Source organism: Microtus oregoni, unplaced genomic scaffold (genome assembly GCF_018167655.1).
Source record: "Microtus oregoni isolate MIOR12 unplaced genomic scaffold, Mior012 000000F_ref0000247, whole genome shotgun sequence".
In the NCBI taxonomy this organism is placed as follows: Eukaryota; Metazoa; Chordata; class Mammalia; order Rodentia; family Cricetidae; genus Microtus; species Microtus oregoni.
In genome coordinates this window covers 85,764,440-85,784,072 of record NW_024543059.1, presented here as the reverse complement: position 1 = coordinate 85,784,072, position 19,633 = coordinate 85,764,440, and the positions used below count along the sequence as shown (strand labels likewise).

The 19,633-nt window shown below is 39.6% G+C and overlaps 1 protein-coding gene across 1 annotated transcript in view; it reads right to left on the bottom strand.

Annotated features, from left to right (window-relative positions):
- The window catches only part of Agl (amylo-alpha-1, 6-glucosidase, 4-alpha-glucanotransferase), a 54,197-nt gene that overhangs the window by 23,090 nt on the left and 11,474 nt on the right, over positions 1-19,633 (bottom strand). Inside the window, 18 exon segments of the mRNA XM_041652352.1 lie at positions 3,651-3,781; positions 4,725-4,859; positions 5,345-5,457; positions 5,547-5,671; positions 7,114-7,264; positions 7,379-7,534; positions 7,632-7,733; positions 7,990-8,153; positions 9,015-9,138; positions 11,228-11,415; positions 12,329-12,468; positions 13,715-13,812; positions 13,901-14,003; positions 14,473-14,596; positions 15,422-15,533; positions 15,669-15,850; positions 17,308-17,511; positions 18,337-18,503. Of these exon segments, the coding sequence (XP_041508286.1) occupies positions 3,651-3,781; positions 4,725-4,859; positions 5,345-5,457; positions 5,547-5,671; positions 7,114-7,264; positions 7,379-7,534; positions 7,632-7,733; positions 7,990-8,153; positions 9,015-9,138; positions 11,228-11,415; positions 12,329-12,468; positions 13,715-13,812; positions 13,901-14,003; positions 14,473-14,596; positions 15,422-15,533; positions 15,669-15,850; positions 17,308-17,511; positions 18,337-18,503 (2,519 nt within the window).

The following is a 19,633-nucleotide window of genomic DNA, read 5'->3' as shown; positions in this document are numbered from 1 at the left end:
TCAAGGAGTTTGTAGTTCTCCTTGGCAAATGTAACTTTCAAAATAGGATGGACAATACGGCAGCACCAATACTGCATTATAGACTCTGTCCTTGTCCCAGTACTTTCAGGGAAGAGGACCATTGCTCAGCATTTTCTGCTGCTGAGTTATGGAATGATAATGAAAACTGAGAAAACAGAGCTTACAGAAACCAGTGGGATGCAATGGCTTATTCAGGAAGTAACAAGAGGATAGAAAACTGTCTGGCTGGTTTATGGAAAGCTTTCTGTCTTGGATTAGGTGGTTAACTACGGAGAGCAAAAGGACACGTTACGTCAAAGTGAACACAAGAATCCACAAATAACTGACTGGCTGTTGAGAATCTGGAGCAGAACCATAAACAAGATTCCTAGATTCCAAAATAACAGAGCACAGAATACTGTAAGCACCGGGGAATGGAATCTTGTCAAGGCAGAAAAGGGGTAAGACAGTGACTGAATCTGATTAAACTCATGGCCGTCATTAGCAGTCTGCTAGGAAAATGCCTTGGGCTGCCCAAAATGTTAGCTTATGAGAGGAAAAAAATGACTGAGATAAAGTAAAAAATAAATCAGATAAAGGCATTTTATTTGAACCGAGTCACCTTATGAGACATAGATGAGAATTAGCAAAGAACCAGAAAAAGGATAGGAAAAGCCTTTTTAGCTTAAACTGGTAACATATTTTTTTTTAAAATCTCCTTTTATTTATGTGTATGTGTTGTGTAGTGTTCATGGAAGCCAGAAGAGGGCAAAGGCCACCTGAACTGGAGTTAGAGGTAACCATGAGCCACCTCTGGGTGCTAAGGGCTGGATGCTGCACATAGATCCTCCAGAGGAACAGCAGTAAATGTTCTTCACCTGAGACATCTTTCCAGCCCTGGCAAATGATTCCCGAGTGCTTTACTTTGAATGAATAGGAGCTGCTTTAATCCTAATCACGACCCTTACTGTATGCGATTATGGTGATAAAACTAAATGATGGAGGGGCCGGAGAGACTGCTCAGTGGCTAAGAGCATGGCCTGTTCTTGCAAAGGTCCTGAGTTCAATTCCCGGCAACCACATGGTGGCTCACAACCATCTGGAATGAGGTCTGGTGCCCTCTTCTGGCCTGCAGACACACACACAGACAGAATATTGTGTGCATGATAAATAAATAAATAAATAAATAAATAAATAAATAAACGATGGAGTTTCTCTACTGCCAGGTTACACAGCCAGTCAGTGTACGGGAGTCTGGTTTTAAAGTCTGATTTCTTGTTAGTTTGTTTTGTCTTTTTTTCCAAGACAAGGTCTTACTATACAGCTTTGCCTGTCCTGAAACTCACCAAGTACACCAGGCTAGCCTTGAATTCACAGAGATGCACCTGCTGGAATTTGTTTCTAAACCACAGTGAATATACTCACATACACAAAAAATACTAACTTCCAGCATAAGATAATATTTTCCAAAGAAAAAATAAAAATTACAATAAATAAATATGTGTCAGCCTGAGGACAAAGAAATAACTATGATAAACAATAACTAAGAAAGTCTTTATGATGCTGGGTGTGGTCATAAATGCATGTAATCCCAGTATTTAAGGCTAGCGGTAGGCTCAGGCATTTAAGGTTATCCTTAAGAAAATAGTGTCTTTGAGGCCAGCCTGGGCTACATGAGACCCTCTTTCCAAAAATAAAAATGAAGAAGGGCTTTATAAAAGACATAAGAAATGAGGTGGTCTTAAAAATATTTTGGACTTTATTTATTTTTATACTATGTGTCTGACTATTTTCCTGAATACAAATATGTATGCTATATATATGCTGAGTGTGTGGAGGCCAGAAGGTGGCAGGCATCCAATCCTCTGAGATTGGAGTAAACTACCATGTGGGTGCTGGGGACTGAATCCAGGTCTACTGGAAGAACAGCCAGTGCTCTTAACCATGGCCTGGACCCATAAGGTGGTCTTTAAAGAAAGCTCAGACTTAGCCATGATGGAAATGCAAATTAAAATTACACTGAAATTCCATCTCATCTCAGTCAGAATGGCTGTCGTCATGAAAACAGACAACAGGGTCAGGGAAATGAACTAGGTAGTAAACGGCATGCTTGTGCCCATACTCATACTTACACAATAATAACAATAAAATCAATTTAAAATAGAAACTAAACAACAAATGTGGGCAAGCATGTGGGGGGAGGGAATGCTTCACTTACTATTATCAATGGGACTGTAAACTGATAGACAGTTAATATGAGTATCAGTGTGGAGCCTCCTCAAAACACTAAAACCAAAACTACCGTATGATCCAGATACACGCTGCTCTTGGGTTCACACTGGAAGGAACCTTAAGTCAGCACGCCACAGAGATGGTATATCCACATGCACTGGAGCACTATGCATAGGAGCCAAGATAGGAAAAGCGGTAGACACAGACAATGGAACTTTGTTCAGTTGTACAGAATGAAATTATGACATTTGAAGAAAAATAGATGGAACCAGAAAGCGTCATATTAGGAGAAATAAGTTAGACTCACACAGAATATTGCATGCTTTCTCTCATATATGGGTTAAATTCTCTCTCACTTCTGTATCAGGCTCATCTGGTAGTTCCATAAGCACTCTAGATATTTTAACTATATAGGAAGACCCAAAGACGCAGCAAAAACTTTCCAATTAAATGTTTTATTTACAAGGTAGTCTCACATGACTTTCCTGAAGTAGCACAACATGTCTAAAACTCAGCGACAAGGATATCGTTTCTAGTTACACAATAAACCAGGATAAGACATATTAATTAAGATTAGTATTTAAGAGACATAATTGTCCTTAAGCAAGACAGAACTAGCAGTTTTAGTTTACTGACCAAATACTTTCCCATGCTCTATTTTTAGTATTTTATATGAATGACATCATTATTTATAGTTTTTTTTTTTTCGTCTCTTGAAACAAGGTTCTCCTTATTGTCCGGGTGGTCTCAAATTCTCAACCTTCCTGTTTCAGTCTTCTGAGTACTTGGGATTACAGTCTTGTTCTACCATGCAATTATTAACACTTTTTTTTGTTTTGTTTTGTTTGGGACAGGGTTTCACTGTATAGCTCTGGCTGACCTGGGACTCACTATGTAGACCAAACAGGCAATGAATTCACAGAGATCCACCTACTTCTGCCTCCCAAGAACTAAAACTACAACCACGCACTAGAGACGGCTCAGTGGTTAAGACTACTTGATGCTCTTGCAGAAGATCTGGGTTCAGTTCCCAGCATCCACATGACAAAAATCACTGTAAATTCAATTCTATGGGATTGATACCTAGTACCACATGGCAAAAATTCACTTCTAGGCGATCTAATACCTTCTTCTGCCTTTTGCAGGCACATGTATGCATACATATACACAAGCAAAAGACTCACACTCTTAAACTAATCTAAAAATTAAATATAAAATTTTAATCTAAAAATTAAAATGTATTATGACATGACTGGTTATATTATCCATATTTTATTGAGTTCAGAAATGTTATACTACTTACTAGTGGTCAATCAACCAGGAGCCAAGAGTTAGGTGTTGCTATTCTAGGTGTATAATCTTACTTCTATAAAGGCGACCACTACAGAAAAACAACATAGCTTTATCCTTATGCCTACCTTGAAGACCTGCATACTTAAGGGATGACCAGTTTGGTATGTCATAACAACCTCCACCATCTTCTTGTTCTTCTGATTCACATCGGTAAAGTACCTGATTTAGCTCAGCCAAAGTCAATTTAGAGGCAATACTAAGAATTAGAAAATAAAGGAGATTAATAAATATACTGATAGTTCATTTACTATAAAAGCAAAAGAAAATCTGTACTATAAATATTAAATACATCATTCTAGTTCCTATTCTGCTGATATAATAAAACATTCTGACCAACACCAACTAGGAGTAATGTGGTGACTTGAATAAGAAGGGCCTCATTAGGTATTTGAATACCTAAGTCATCAAGAAGTGGCATGACTTAGAAGGATTAGAAGCTATGGACTTGTTAGAGGAAGTATGTCACTGGGGGTGGGCTTTAGGGTTTCAGAGCTTAAGCCAGGCCCAGTGGTTCTCTCTCTTTCTCCGACCTGTGGATCTACATGTAGAGCTCACAGTTAGTTCTATAGCACCAGGTCTGCCTGTGTGCTGCCATGTTCACCACCATAATGACAATGAGATAAACTTCAGAAACTATAAGCAAACCCCCAAATAAATGTTTTCCTTTATAAGAGTTGTTGTGGTCATGGTGTCTCTTCACATCAATGGAACACTGACTAAGACAATAGTTGAAATTGCATTTTTAAAGTCTTCTTAGTTGCCCAGGTAATTTCATTTATACAACCAGCATTTTTTGTGAATACATATATTCTTGAATGTACTCCCTTTTCTCTTGTTTTGTTCTATCTCAAGTGAGAAAACTGTTGTGCCCTCTTCCCAGATGTTACTTTGCAGAATGGATTAAAACTTCAAATCCAGAGGAAAGACATATAAGCATGAAAAGGTGCACGCGTGTGCACACACACACATGATAAAGTCACAGACCGAAACGCTAACAGTGGCTGGGGCTGGCATTAACAGCCGGCAGACCACACTTTGAGTAGCAAGGAGAGAAAGCACATTTAAACCTGCCCAGATCGGGCCAGGGGTAGCTCACCATCCTGTTAAAGTGGTAAATCTATAAAATAAGGAATACTTACGAAGCGAAGGGGATTTTTAATATAGGATCTGAGTTGCCAACAGCAAGGCTTCCAGATTTAAAGTGAGGGCTGAACTGGGTCAGGTGATTTCGAAGAATTCCGACAGCGACTTGAGCGTGTGGATCAAGACTAACTCTGAATAAAGTTGATAAGAAACAGGTAGTTTTCAGTTTTTCAAACTTAACAAGGTAAGCTATTTTCTCTAGATTTTTTTAAAAAATGTGTCTGTGCCGGGCGGTGGTGGTGCACGCCTTTAATCCCAGCACTCGGGAGGCAGAGGTAGGCGGATCTCTGTGAGTTCGAGGCCAGCCTGGTCTACAAGAGCTAGTTCCAGGATAGGAACCAAAAGCTACGGAGAAACCCTGTCTCGAAAAATCAAAAAAAAAAAAAAAAAAAGAAAAAAAAATAAAATAAAAATGTGTCTGTGCCTCTGTGTGTACAAATTGCATGTGTGCAGGTGCTCAGAGAGAGCAGAACACATCGGCTCCTCTGTACCGGGAGTTATGGGTGGGTCCCCTACAGTGTCAGCAAGCACTCTTTACCACTGAGCCATCTCTCCAGACCCCCAAAACTATTTCCAATATAAGTAGAGTCAACAGTTTGAACTCTAATGAACATACCTGAATATGATAACACTTCCTGGAGATAGATTTTCAAATTCTATTTCCTGAATATATTCATTGGGACCCTTTGTGGCAACTCCAGCTTGTCTGACAATTTTACTTTCATGAAGCTTGGAAAAAAAATACAGGAAATCCACTTACTAACTAATTTAAATTTTTTAAAAATATTAACCACAGTAAAAAACCAGAACCCCAATACCTGGATATGCTCTTTAAGTTCCACTGTCATATTTGGCATTCCATTGATTGAATTCTCATCTTTTCTATAAGGTTTTGTATTCCTCTCAATAGTTCTAGCTTCAAGAACTACTTCTTCAATTTTGCCTAGGAAAATGTAAACATTTTAATGAAAACTATTCTAATGCACATTCAAAATTTAATGTTAGTAGAGACTCTTTAAAGATCAAATACTCACAGAACAAAAGATGATATTACAATAGAGTGAACTGGAAAATGGAAATGTTTTGAGAATGTCCAAGATAAACACAGAACCCAAGGCAGCACTGTACAGTGCCTATGGAGCTGGGAGTATAGATCAGTGGTACAATGTATGCTCGGCACAAGTGATACCCTGGGTTTAGCACCCAATACCCAAAAATACTAAATAAACAAAACAAAAACAAAGAACATTACCAAAGACCTGACCAGACTAAACATAAATTTATGAAGTTAAAGTAGGTAGTGAATATTTAACCCTAAAATTCTTTAGGTTGATAACTTTTGTTTTGGTTTACTGAGACAGGGTTTGACTTTGTAGCCCTGGCTGTCCTGGAACTCACTCTGTATGTAGACCAGGCTGGCCTCTAACTCACAGAGATCCATCTGCTTCTGCCTCCTGAGTGCTGGGATTAAAGGTAATGTACCACCACCTGGCTAGGTTGAAAAGCCATGGATATTTAGAAACTAGCAAGAAATAAAGAAGGTGGGCTGGGCATGGATGTGTACATCTATAATCCTAGCAACTTGGGAGACTGAGACAGAACAGCACCTGTAAGTCCAGGGCTAGCCTGGTAGGCTTTAGGCTATCCTGTATGACTACGGTCCTACCTACACACACACACACACACACACACACACACACACACACACACTGTTTTTTTTTGAGACTCTTCATTTAACAAGCAGTTGCTACTTGTGTAGGAGTATGCCGTATATACTATATTATCTAAAATATAATTATAATATATACTATATTATCTAAAATAGTAAGGAGTGAAATGTAGACATTTAGCAAAAAAAAAATCAACTAACAATAAGGGAGGATCATAGGGCCATATAACTGTCAAAGAGAGACAGACTATATTTTTAGAGGTAGGACTACAGTACTTAAAGGTTATAAATAATCCTATGTAGGTGGGTAAGAAGACTACATGGAGAATAGTGAAAATATCTACTTGGTTGAATGCCAGATAGACAGAAGGCTAGGATGGTAGATGAGGGTGGGTTGTGAGCAGACTTAATATTTGCCTTTTAAACATGCACACATGTGTATATATGCATATGTAGTATGTGTATAAGTTATAATATGTAAAAATGGAAACACAGACATGTTATCCACAGTATAAGGAAACACATGTATATATACACATATATGGGTTAATGTTCGGGACTATTTTTCTCCAGGTTGTGTTCCATGCAGTGAAAAGTGTCCCCATCTAAGTTCTTTTCTTAACCAGGTTTATGTCAGTGAGTCATATATGACACATAAAGACAATGTGCTAATGGCGCTTCATGCTATAACTCCACCAGTGCTTGCTTTCGGTTACCAGGGATGCACATCTGGGGCACTTCTTTGCTGTAAAATGAAGTCTTGGGATTCCTAAAAGCAGTCCTGGACACAGCGACAACCGACTGATGGCTGCTCGGCGAGTGCCTTGTTACCGCCACTATGTCTTCATCCACCTGGTCCACATACACCTACGCATTGGAGAGAACTGCCTTAGAGCCCATCTGGACACAAGTGCTCAAGTCAGAAGGTCTTCCTTTGAAATGGCACGTCCAGAGAGAAAGCTCGAAAATCCCACTTCTTACTTGAATGAAACCCTTAGCGCCCAGCTCTTGATGTAGTCTATTGATGGCACATCTGGCTGCAATAATCCCACTCTGGACATTAACATCTCCTGTATTTGATGGTGACGCCCCAGGATTCCACTTAGTGTAAAATCTCTCTTCTGCGACCACTGAAATCTGAAGAGAGGCCAAGCTCGGTTACACACACATCTTGATTACAATGTAAGTGTGGATAAAAATGACCGGTGTCGCTGCTCATGTGGATTAAACACACCTGATGAGGCACAAGCTCATCATAGCCTCTTGTGCTTCCACTAGCACAACACGCCATGGAGACAATTGTGGTACTTGGAAGAGCATCGTAGGCTGACCGGTGCTGGAAAAGAAGAAAGCAAAAGTTCACGTTCTTTCAAATGTACAGCGACACAAATTCTCCATTAGCACAGCGAAGCAAAAGAACAAGGACAGATACATTCTGTAAGACACATTTTTTGTTTCAAAACAACAAAAAACTTTAAAATCAAGGTATTTCAATCAATTAAAAAGTATGTAGATATTACTGTCATCAAGCATCAGCTAAATATTAAAACATTTAGCAAATAAGTCAGCATAAGAAACAGGTGGATGCTTACCACAATCGGGCACTCATTATCGTGGGTAATGTCCATGAACAGGGCATGCGCAATAGCTGGCATCAAAGGCCTCAGACAGGGCTGAACAAAGGATCCAACAGGCTCCCCTCCGTATCGGTAAACTAATCTGCCTTCTTCATGGCTGTTATATGCACTCATTGCCTCTGCAGAGCAGCACAGAGCAGTTTAGCAATCCCAGTCACTCATAAATGTCTGAGAGGAGGTTAGATTTCTGATCATGACTGACATTCAAGGCATATCAACACTATCAAAAGTAAGAGCTAAAGGGTTAAGCAAATGTCACTAAGTCCAAGTAACCAATACTTAGCCACAATTTAACTTGAGTAGAAAAAAATTGGATGCTGATTATATTAAATCTATGGGAAAATATCTAAAAAATGTATCATATAGCAGTTAAAACAGATTAGTGTATTTTCAAAATATACAAATACAGCTCTGGTTTTGAGTAATTACCACCTCTCTCTCTTTCTCTCTCTCTCTCTCTCTCTCTGACTCACCCTTTCAAATTGATTAATTAATTTTGTGGCCATGCTGTGTGTGCACAGGTGTCAGCACGTGTACAAGTCGCAGGAGAACTTTCAGGAGCCTGTTCTCTCCCACCATGTGGGTTCGGGGACTGAACGCAGGTCACCTGGCTTGGGGGCAAGCACCTTTACTCACTGAGTCATCTCACCAGCTTTCTTTTCTTTATTTTTTGAGACAGGATCTCAAAAAACATATTCTATGCTAGCCTGGAACCTATGTAGCCCACTTAAACATGTGGTCCTCTTGCCTCAGCCTCTTAAGTGGTGAGATAACAGGTGTTAAGCCATCACACCTGGGCTCACTGGTCTTTCTATTTGAAATGAAGTATCTCAATACAAACCAGACAATTTAACTGTTAAAGGAGACTCAGTTATATCAGGTATTGCATATAAAGCTGTTACATTAAACAAAATGTAATCCCGATTGACTTAAACAAAAGCAAAGCATCTCAGACCGGAAATGGACGTCGGTGGGCCTACCTCTTATTAAGGAGCTGATGCCCAGTCTAATCACAAAGATATTGTCCAGCTCCTCGCTTCCTGTGAACAGCTCAGCCACTACATAAAGATTGGGTTGTAATTTTCTAGCAGCATCCAGCATGTACTGCAAAAAGCATAGTCACAAATGAAAAAGAAAGAAGAGAGCAAGACGGAGAGGGAAGGAGGGGACAAGACTAGGTGTGCGTTTGACGTAAGACAGGAACAAAGTAAGAGGAAAGCAAAAGGAAGTGCCAGATAAAGTTTGATGCACACACATAAGACAGCAAGAGAGTGATCAGCACACATGGGGACAAGGGTTACAGAGAACAACAGTAAAAAAGAGGATTAAGTTTTGCAGACATAGAGAAAAAGGGGAAGGAAAAAGAAAAAAGGAAGATGTTAGTGTCATTAAAAATACAGTCACTGCAATTCTGCCAGTCATTCCCTGTTTTTTTTAAATTTGTTTTTAATACTTTAAATAATATTATTAATCTCTGGGTGGCTAAATAAGTCAGAACTGATTATTCTATCTGATGGTGAATTATAAAGAAAAGGTTAAATTAAACTATCCTGTAGATGACAACAAAGGTCAGCAACTTACCACTTCTACACGAGTGTGTGTGTGTGTGTGTGTGTGTGTGTGTGTGTGTGTGATGCATATGTAACATTAGTGCAGAGAAGCAGATAATAATAGTGGTCAGTAAATAAACTGTTACCAATTTCTTCTTGAAGGTAAAATACCTGCAATTTTATCAGCTAAGAAGTAGAATCCTAGAGGCTTTGGCCATTTAAAATTAAATTTGCTATTATAACATTATAGCAATGTTACAAATATGGTTTGGTTTTGTTTGTTTTGTTTTTTTCTGTTGCTAAAAGCACAGCTGAAAAAGGCTCTCTGCTTAATTTTCAGAAGTAAATAATCTTCCACCAGCCTGGCAAATTCCTTCAAATTAAAACCATATGAAATTTCTCTCTCTCTCTGTCTCTCTCTCTTTCTCTCTCTCACTCACACTTACACACACACACACACACACACACACACACACACACACACGGAGCATGTGAACTATATAAGTTAAACTTTTTTTTTTCCTGGTTTTTGGAGACAGGGCTTCTCTGTGGCTTTGGAACCTGTTCTGGAACTCACTCTGTAGACCAGGCTGGCCTTGAACTCACAGAGATCCGCCTGCCTCTGCCTTCTGAGTGCTGGGAGTAAAGGCCTGTGCCACCACCGCCTTGCAGATAATGTTTCTTATATTAGCATTTTCTTTTTATTTTTTTGAGACAGGGTCTCTCTTTGTAGCCCTGGATGTCCTGAAACTAATTCTGTAAATGAGGTTGGGTCTCAAAATCACAGAAATGACCTGCCTCTGCCTTCAAGTGCTGGGACTAAAGGCACTAGACATTAAATCAGGTTTATAAGCACATATTTTCATGAACCGTCACTTTAAAAACTATCAAAGAAAAAGATGCATGCAGTTAAGCAAATACTGGCATTGCTCAAAAGTCCAAAAAAACAGATTATAGCTAGCTCACATTTAGGTTTCTAAGGGTGATGACTCAAATTAGCTTTAATATGCCACAGTGTTAGTGTTTAAATTCCATTATAAGGGCTAGAGGTATAGCTCAGTATAGAACAGAGCACAGTCCTAAAATGTGCAAAGCCCCAAGTACCCCAAAATGAAAATACAAGCCAAAGTTGAATAATCACTCTAATGTGCAATATGCTATTCAGCTTTACATTGGCTAATAATATATATTAGATATATAATAATATTGGAATAACCCAAAAGACATCTTAACATTTTACATATTGCCAATAAAGTTATTATGCATATTATTACATAAAATTATGATCTTTTTTAAATTTAAAAGCTAACTTATTAAAACATTTTATAGTCTAGTATTCTATAACAGTTATATCAAAAGATGTTAGAGGCTGCGCAAGGGAGGCAGAAGCAGGTGGATCTCTGAGTTCGAGACCAGCCTGATCTACAGAATGAGTTCCAGGACAACTAGGGCTACACAGTGAAATCCTGTCTCAAAAATCAAAACCGAAAACAGGTTGTTAGAATTAAATAAGCTGTCATTGTGCCAAATACACTACTAAATCCAAGCAGTGTGCAACCAGCAGGCTAGACCTACGAGGCAGGAACTTCAGGAAGCTACCAGACGACACTGCGTTTCTTTCAAGGCAATGGAGTTGTTCGTACCTCAGCCACGTGCAGAGGAGTGGAGTGGCAGTTGTCAAAACGCACTCCCTGGAAATAAGTGGCAGTTATCTCGGTGTACTTCTTCATGTGCGCCCACAGGTAGGGGCAGTCCTCTGGTTTGTTCCCATAGCGCAATTTAACACTGTCACCCCAGCAAATAAGTTCTCTCCTTAAATAAACGTCTGAACCTGTTAAAGGAGAACAATTGCCTTCAGTGATGCAAGAAAGAGGGATCCAGGGAACGAGGCTGTTTTCAAACTGCTGTTTCTTCCATAAATGATATTATGGCTAAATTTTAAACTTAATTGTGATTTTATCTTATGTGCATAAGTGTTTTGCCTGCATGTATGTCTGTGTACCATGTATGTGCTTGGTGCTCTCAGAGGCCAGAGGAGGATGGTTGATCCCCTGGACCTGGAGTTACAGATGGTTATGAGTCTCCAGGTAAATGTTGGGAATTGAACCCAGGTCCTCTGGAAGAGCAGCCAGTGCTCTAAATGCTGAGTCACTTCTCCAGCCTCCTGGATAAGGTTACATCTAAAACAAAGATATAGTTCAGAAACAGAGCACTTATGTGTGTAAAAGCCACTGGGTTGAACTCCCAAAACTTAGGGGGAAAAAAGTAAAATGGCCTACGAGGAAGTTTTAAAATATCAATTTTAACATAACTATTCCAGAAAACCTAGTTCAACTCCCAGCACCCACATGGAGGCTCACAACAATCTACAAATTCAATCCCAGGGTACCTGATGGCCTCTGTGGGTACTGCAAGCATGTAGTACACATACATACCTGCAGGTAAGACATCCATACATATTAAAAAAAAACAATAGAATATTCTGCTCAAATTGAAGCCTATGTAGACTAACATATGAAATAAGCACACAATAGCTATTTAGTTTGAGAAAATGAGAGGTGGGGGTGAAGGAGGCAGGTTCTCTCTCAAATTGATGCATTTCTGATACCTCTAGCCAAACAGTTTAAAAACCATGAACCTATTGTTAAAAACAAACAAACAAACAAAAGCAATAAAACAGACCCCAGCTTGAGCCTTCCGCAAGCTCTTGTTTCCTATCTATAGAGAAGTGAAAAGTCAGGGACCTGGCTCAGCAAAATTGCGAAGGGGATCATCGCCCATCACCCATCCATTGTGCGCCATCAGGAAGCAAGCTTTATCTGGGTGGTGGATCATGCATTCTTCTGCGGATAAGGCCATTTCTTCAAAGGGGAAGGTAAAATACCTAGGAGGACAGAATTAAAAAGAAGGTGTATGCAAAGAAACTCTCTGAAAAGAATGAGAAGTAGCAACATTAAAAATTTAAAGAATTAAAAATAGAAGTTTAAGGAATAACTAACATTAATCTTTGCAACGTCACAGAATTATGAAGCCACTGAGGCTTTCCTACCCTCTAGCTGTCCGACATATCTATGTGTTACTAATGTTATTTTGCATGTGAGCTTTTGCCTGAATGCACTAAGTGCACTGTGTCTATGTTTGATGCCCGTGGAGGCCGGAGGAGGACAATGCACCCCCTGGAACTGGAGTTACAGATGGTTCTGCCATGCACAAGCTGGGAACTGAACCCAGGTCCTCTGCAAGAGCAGCAAGTGCTCTTTACCTGCTGGGCCATCTCTCTAGCCCGATGCTACGCTTGCTCTCTCCACCTCACACTGAACTGAGTACTGCTAAGTGCTCTTTGTAGAGTGCATCTCCAAAAGTCCATGCAGTGGAGCCTTACCTCCTGCCCCTCCCCACCTGTTCTTTCGACACAGTTTTACTTTGCAGCACAGGCTGACCCTGAGCTTGAACTTCCCCTATCTCTGCTTCCATACTGCTGGGATTACAGACATGTGCCCCCACACCAGGTGTGGAGCCTTAACTCCCTAAAGTAGTGGTGTTGGGAGATGAAGCTGAGTGGCAGGTGTCCTGGTTATGGGCAGGACTCCTCGTGAGTGGATTATAGCTTTCTCTTCTGGGTGAGCTCTTCCTCCTGGGGAATTTGTGTGTTTATGATGATGGTGGACTTTCAGACCACCTTATGTTTTCTGTCTTCTATTTGCACTCACTTGCCAGGCATTTTTCTGGCATGAACTGAGAGATCTCAAAGCCGTGGCCAGAAGATGAACAGATACTGGTTCCATGTTCTCAGACTTTCTGGTCTGTGGACCCTTATCCAAATTAAATTCTATTTCTCTATAAACTACCCAATCTTGGGCATTATGTTTTAGCAAAAGAAAATAGACTGACAATAAATATGCAGTCCTCCAGAAATATCAGCGTAAATACATGTAATCTTGTTCAAACTGGTGATAGGTTTTCTAATTAAAGAAAAACAATATGAATGAGTATTAAGCCTATTTCTGAATCAAAACTTGTACTTCAATATAATGTATCGAAGAAAAGAAACATTTAAGTTAAGTTGAAAAGTTAAATGTTCTCAGCCTTTAATTATCATCAAGAAGACATCTTAAGAAACAGATGAATACCTGGTAACTAAAGGGTGTTTCCTAGTGATGGGTCCTAGTTTAGGGCCATGGCCAGCCAGTCGTTCATAAAACACGTTTCCCAAAAGACAATTAACTGCCTAGAAAACATTGGATTATGTTACAATGTCAATGAAAACAGCAGGGACTCAGATTCAAAGAAAAGCAGCGACCCAAAACTATTTGAACCTGCTCCTGATGACAGCTGGTGAGGCGGTGCTTCTCGGAGTTCAACTCCTCCAGTCTCCTGCGGAACCAACCGCAGCACTCCTCGATGGCAGCCGGCCCGTTGCTAGCACAGAGAGAGCAAAACAAATGTTAGTGCTTGCAGAAAGCCCAGGCTTAAACATTTCCCACCCAGTGTGACAGAAATCTTAAATACCCTCGTCAGGATCTGAGCCATGACTGAGGAGCTTTGCCAGCTGTAAGAAGTCTGACTTACACAGAGAACGGAGGAAAAGGTCAGGTGCTGAGATTGTGGCAACATGGCAGGTTACTTCATTTCGTTTTTAAAAACATTTTCACATTTGTCCATTTAGTATGGAGGGGCTGTGTGCATGTGTGTTGTGTGGTCAAAGGACAACTTTCCAGAGCGGTTTTCTTCTATTATGTGGTTGCTGAGCATCAATTTCAAGTCATCAGCAAGTGCCCTTACCTGCTGAGTCGTCTCATCAATCCCCAACTTTATTTCATTTTATATGATGGCTTTAATAACCAATATCAGTATTTGTGAGTAGCAAGACAGGGCAAATACAACATACTCATGCGGGATGAAAGTCGCCAGTGCGATGTTCATATCGACAGCACAGCCGAGCCGTCTGTATTCAGGGTCCTGAATGATTTTCAGATGTTCCTTTGGATCAGACTTAGCTACTCTCCTGTTTTCTGAAATAAATAAATAATGGTATTTTTAAAAGCAAACAATCATAGAATAACTGTCACTTTTTCAGAATATAACTATTCCACAGAAAATAAAACAAAAAGTTAACAAGCATCTTTCCTCCCTCCTTTCTCCTCCTACTTACTTACTCCCCCCATACACAGTGAAGGGACATAAAAAGAACAACTCTTCGAAGAGAGAAGCACAGAACTCCTTAGTTCAGCTTCACTGTTCACCACCAAATCCTTATGCCTTTAAAAGTCTCTAGCACACGCTGGCTAAATGAATGTTCTAATGAATGAATGGTGAAAACCCTGCAAGTAATCTATCAAAAGCAAACGAAATACATTCAAAGCCACGCACTGCCTAGCAAGGCGCTAAAAGGAGCAGTTAAACAAAATAATAAATTCATACTGTCAATGAAAAAATAAGACATATAGTTTAGTTTATAGTCTTATTTGTATGTACTAAATAGATATTAACACAAGACATGAATACACATTATATAGAAAGTTATATGAAACTACAGATAAATTCTGGTTTTTCTTGAAAAATAATTAGAAAGAAACTACTAGTTAGTAATTTTAAGATTTGAGAAAGAGAAAATTAGTATCTATTTATGTAATGTGCTTCTCCCTTCCTAGTGCTAAGATTGAAGGCATGTGCCACTATGCCAAGAAAAATTGGAGTTTTGTAGTATAAAGAAGCCACAAATACTATATATATAAAGATTTAATAATTATGCTAACTAGAGAGAAAGAGTCATCCCTTTAAGAGTAACCTTAAACGTCCTAAGAAGCAACAGGGACAACCTAGTTTAAAGCCTTTACCTTGAGTGAGAAGTCTCCTAAATTGCTCAACTGCTTTGTGAACGTCTACCTGGAAAAACTCCCAGAGCTGAATCCTTGGGAAAATGTCCTCCCAGACTATTTTCCGAATGCACTGAAAAATTTCAATATTAAGAACAACATAAAATGACCACATTTCTTTCTCCATATTAAACCATATTAACACATGTTTGCATATATATAATTTGCTCTTTGGAAGTTGGTGGGGTGGTCTTCTCCATGCACTTACATCCATGTGTTGATCATTCTCAATCACAGCAGGGACTCCTTTTTCCCTGTACTTCCCATCTGCCACATCACAGGAGAAATGCCAAAATGCTCTGTCTAGGACCCAGGCCGGTTTCAAGTGTGGAGAATTCACAAGATTATAAGCAGCTTCTGGATGTTCCTGGATCCACTTACTATTAGTAGCTTAAAGAAAATGGAAGAAGACTCGTAGTCAGACTGAACTTTATGATCACTATTAGTTATTTTATAAATAATAATTTTTCATTTATTTAGTAATTAACTTATTTACTCGGTGTTTATTTGTACCTACAAAGAATAAACACTTGGATGAAGACAGGATACCTTAGGAACACAGCTCTGATAATAAAACTTTAAGCAAGGCCTGGTGGCTTATATTTATTCATTTCGTGATTTTTTGAGACAGGGTTTCTCTGTGTCACCCTGCCTGGAACTTGCTCTGCAGACCAGGCTGGACTTGAACTCACACAGATCTACCTGCCTCTGATTTCGCATGCTGGGGTTAAGGGCATGTGCCACCACTGCCCAGCATGAATAATTTTTTTAAATCCAACTTTGTTTGCCATTACTATTAGAGACTATTACCAATAGTGATGTAATACATATATATATATTACATATATTTATTACATATATAGCTTCATACTTTCTATGACTAGTTAGGAAAGACTATGGAACAGCTAGAGAGGCTACACTATCCAGAATTTCCATTGTTGACATATGTAAATGAGTGGTTTCCAGACTTTGCATCCTGCTGTGTGCACAGTGGATCCTTGTAAGGCACATGGGGTTAAAGCGCAAGGCCATGGCCTGGCAAGCTGCTCTGACAGGCACGGGACAAACATCTCCTTAGAGGGTTGCTGTCAGGAAAATAATACATCTATTTGGGAACTCAAACAGTCTAACTTCACTCTTTTTAGTACGTTAGATGTCAAAGTGCACTCTTTAATCATGCAAAAGATTTAACTTTTGAGTATTTATCAACATTTTTCTCTTCAATAATGAAGAATGCTGTTGGTATATTGGGTTTCTGGTAATTGCCTCATAATACAGCCCTTCTGGTCTGCAACTCAATTTGTAGCCCAGGCTTGTCTTGAACTCACAGTAACCCCCTACCTCCGCCTCCCTGGAGCTGGGATTACTGGCATACCCTTCATGTTCAGCATTATATTTTTAAGTGTGTGGTGGAGAACAAGGGTTCCTGCTGTACTGACTCCCCTTGTCAGTCTGAAAAGAATTTATAACCAGGTGGAAACACGCCTTATGTCCCTCACGCTCACTCTCCTACTTTTACAAGCATCATTTGCAAAGTACTTCCATGTTGACTGCATGCTCACCTAACACCGCTTGCTTTAAAAGTAAAAAAGGCCTTATTCTATAAAGTGGTTTTTAAAATCAAAGGCCTCTCAACTGTCTTTTTAATCTTTAGAATGAATGTTATATAAAGGCTGGGGACATGCCTAAAGTAGCAGATAGCTTGCTTTGTTTAGTGTTTATAAGGTCCAGAGTTGAATTCCTCACACTGCAACATGCTACTACTAAAAATAATAATGTAAACTGAAAATATTAATACATAAAATAATAAGAATTTAATATTCACGCTGAAACACTGAATCTCATACCAGTATGATTGTAGACAACGTCTGTAATACAAAGAATATTCCACTCCTTTTTCAGTTTATCTACTAGCTGCCCAACATCATTCCAGGAGTATCTTTTATGAGGTCTTGAAAAGTCAGGATTTAATTCTAACTGGTCAGCAAGGGAGTAGCATGACCTGGAAAGTCCGAGAGTCTGCAGTGGGGTGAAGTGAATCATGTTGTAACCTACAAGTAAGAAAACAGGGACCCCTGCATGAGAAGGCAAACAGATCAACCTGGAGCTAAGCACGGTGCACACCTGAGCTTACTTATCAACAGCGAGACAAATGTGCCAGTAGAAAAGGAACCGATGACTTGGGTTCCCATTCTAGCTGGACCACAAAAGATTGTTAGCAAATCTACCCAAGGCTTTCAGGCTATCACTGTCCCCATCTATGAGAAGTGGGTTATGACATGATCTGCTTGGTAACCATCACCACAGTCTAAGCTATTATCAGGTTCAACAGCAATTGCTGGCAGAACAAAGCTGCATGAACAAAATATCCTACACGAGTGTAATACTGAAAGTGTTCTGTGGGACTTGCATTGATCATAGTTATCACTGACACTTTCAGTCCCTTCTTTATAGTATATTTAGCTGGAAACTAGAGTGTTAGTGCTACTCTTACTTTACTTAAGAGGAAAATACAATCTAGTTTCATTTCACTTTTGGCATGACCAGCAGCATTTGTCTTTTTTATGGAAAATGGATAATCAATATTGGCTAATGAAAATTATATATACTAACTTATTTTCCTTCATCTTAACAGCCTTATTACTAACTTTCATGTGCCCCATAAAATCTTAAAAATGATAATCATTTTACTTCATGACCAAGTGCCGCCCTTTGCTAACTTGACCCACAGAACCTGCCATCTGGAGAAGCTGTGGATTTTATTTTTCTCACTACATCAGTAAGCAAGATTAGAAGGAGAAGGAAAGCCTTTGAGACTTGCATCATAGCAACTATGTCTAGTTTTAAAAAGACAAAGAAAGCAAACTGAACACTACCTGACTCCTTTGCAACCCTTAGTCGGCTTTCCCACTCATCAAAGGGTCCTAAACACTTTGCTAAAAATGTCTGGAGAGTAACACAGTCCAAGGGTAACACGTGATTGTCAGCTCCAACACGTAAAACAGGATCCACGACTATGTAACCTCCTCCACTTTTCTCATTTCTAAGGGAAAATAAACCAAAACAGTTCTAATTAGTTGGAGGGAAAAATCATTAATTCAATTTGATTCCATCTGGAAGGTTAATTCCCCATTTAAACCCTTTCCTTTCTCTGCCTCCCTCCCTCCCTCCCTCGTCCCATCCCGGGTCTCATGTAGCCTAGGCTGTCTCAAACTTACTATGCAGTGGAGGAAGACCCTGAACTCCAGATCTTCCTGGAGTTTACTTCTAAGTATATAAAGGTATTTTCCCAGGGGCTGGAGAGATGGCTCAGTGGTTAAGAGCACTGGCTGCTCTTCCAGAGGACTGGAGTTCAATTCCCAGCACCCACAGGGCAGCTCACAGCTGTCTGTTATTCCAGTTCTGGTGTACCATAAGCCTTCACACATACATGCATGTAAGCAAAACACCACTGCACATAAAATAAAAATAAATGGATCGTTTTTTTTAAAAGTCATTGGCAAGGTGGCAATAAAACATATATAATAGGCATTTTCTTTTCTTTCTTTTTTAATTATGTATTTGTGTCTGTCAGTGTGTCCACTTGAGTGAATATGCCTATAGAGGCCAGAAGGGGGTGATGGATCTCCTGGAGCTGGAGTTACAGGAGGTTATGAGCCATCTGATGTGAAGGTTGGAAACAAAACTTGGGTTCTCAATGAGAGCAGTTCAAGCTCTTGACCACTGAGCCACCTTTCCAGCCCCAGAACACGAATTTCCTATCTTTCTCAACTACTAGTGAAATCCACAGAAAAGAATATGACATCCAGTAACACTGACTTATCAGAAAATAAATACACTAATGTCTATCAACAACAATATCATTCAAATAAATAGTATCCTCTAGACTGATGGCAGAAGAGCTTGGAGTTTAACTACACACAACTTGAATCTGCAATAGGCTATACAGTCACCTCATCAAAACTGAAGAATCACAGCTTAATCGCATCTCATGAAAGCACTGTAGTTAGGCAGGTGACATACGCTTTTAATCCCAGCACTTGGGAGGCATAGGCAGGCAAATCTCTGAGTTTGAGGCCAGCCTGGTCTACAGAGCTAGTTCCAGGACAATCTGAGAAATACAGAAAAACCCGTCTCGAAAAAACAAAAAAGTAAAGCAACCAAACAAACAAC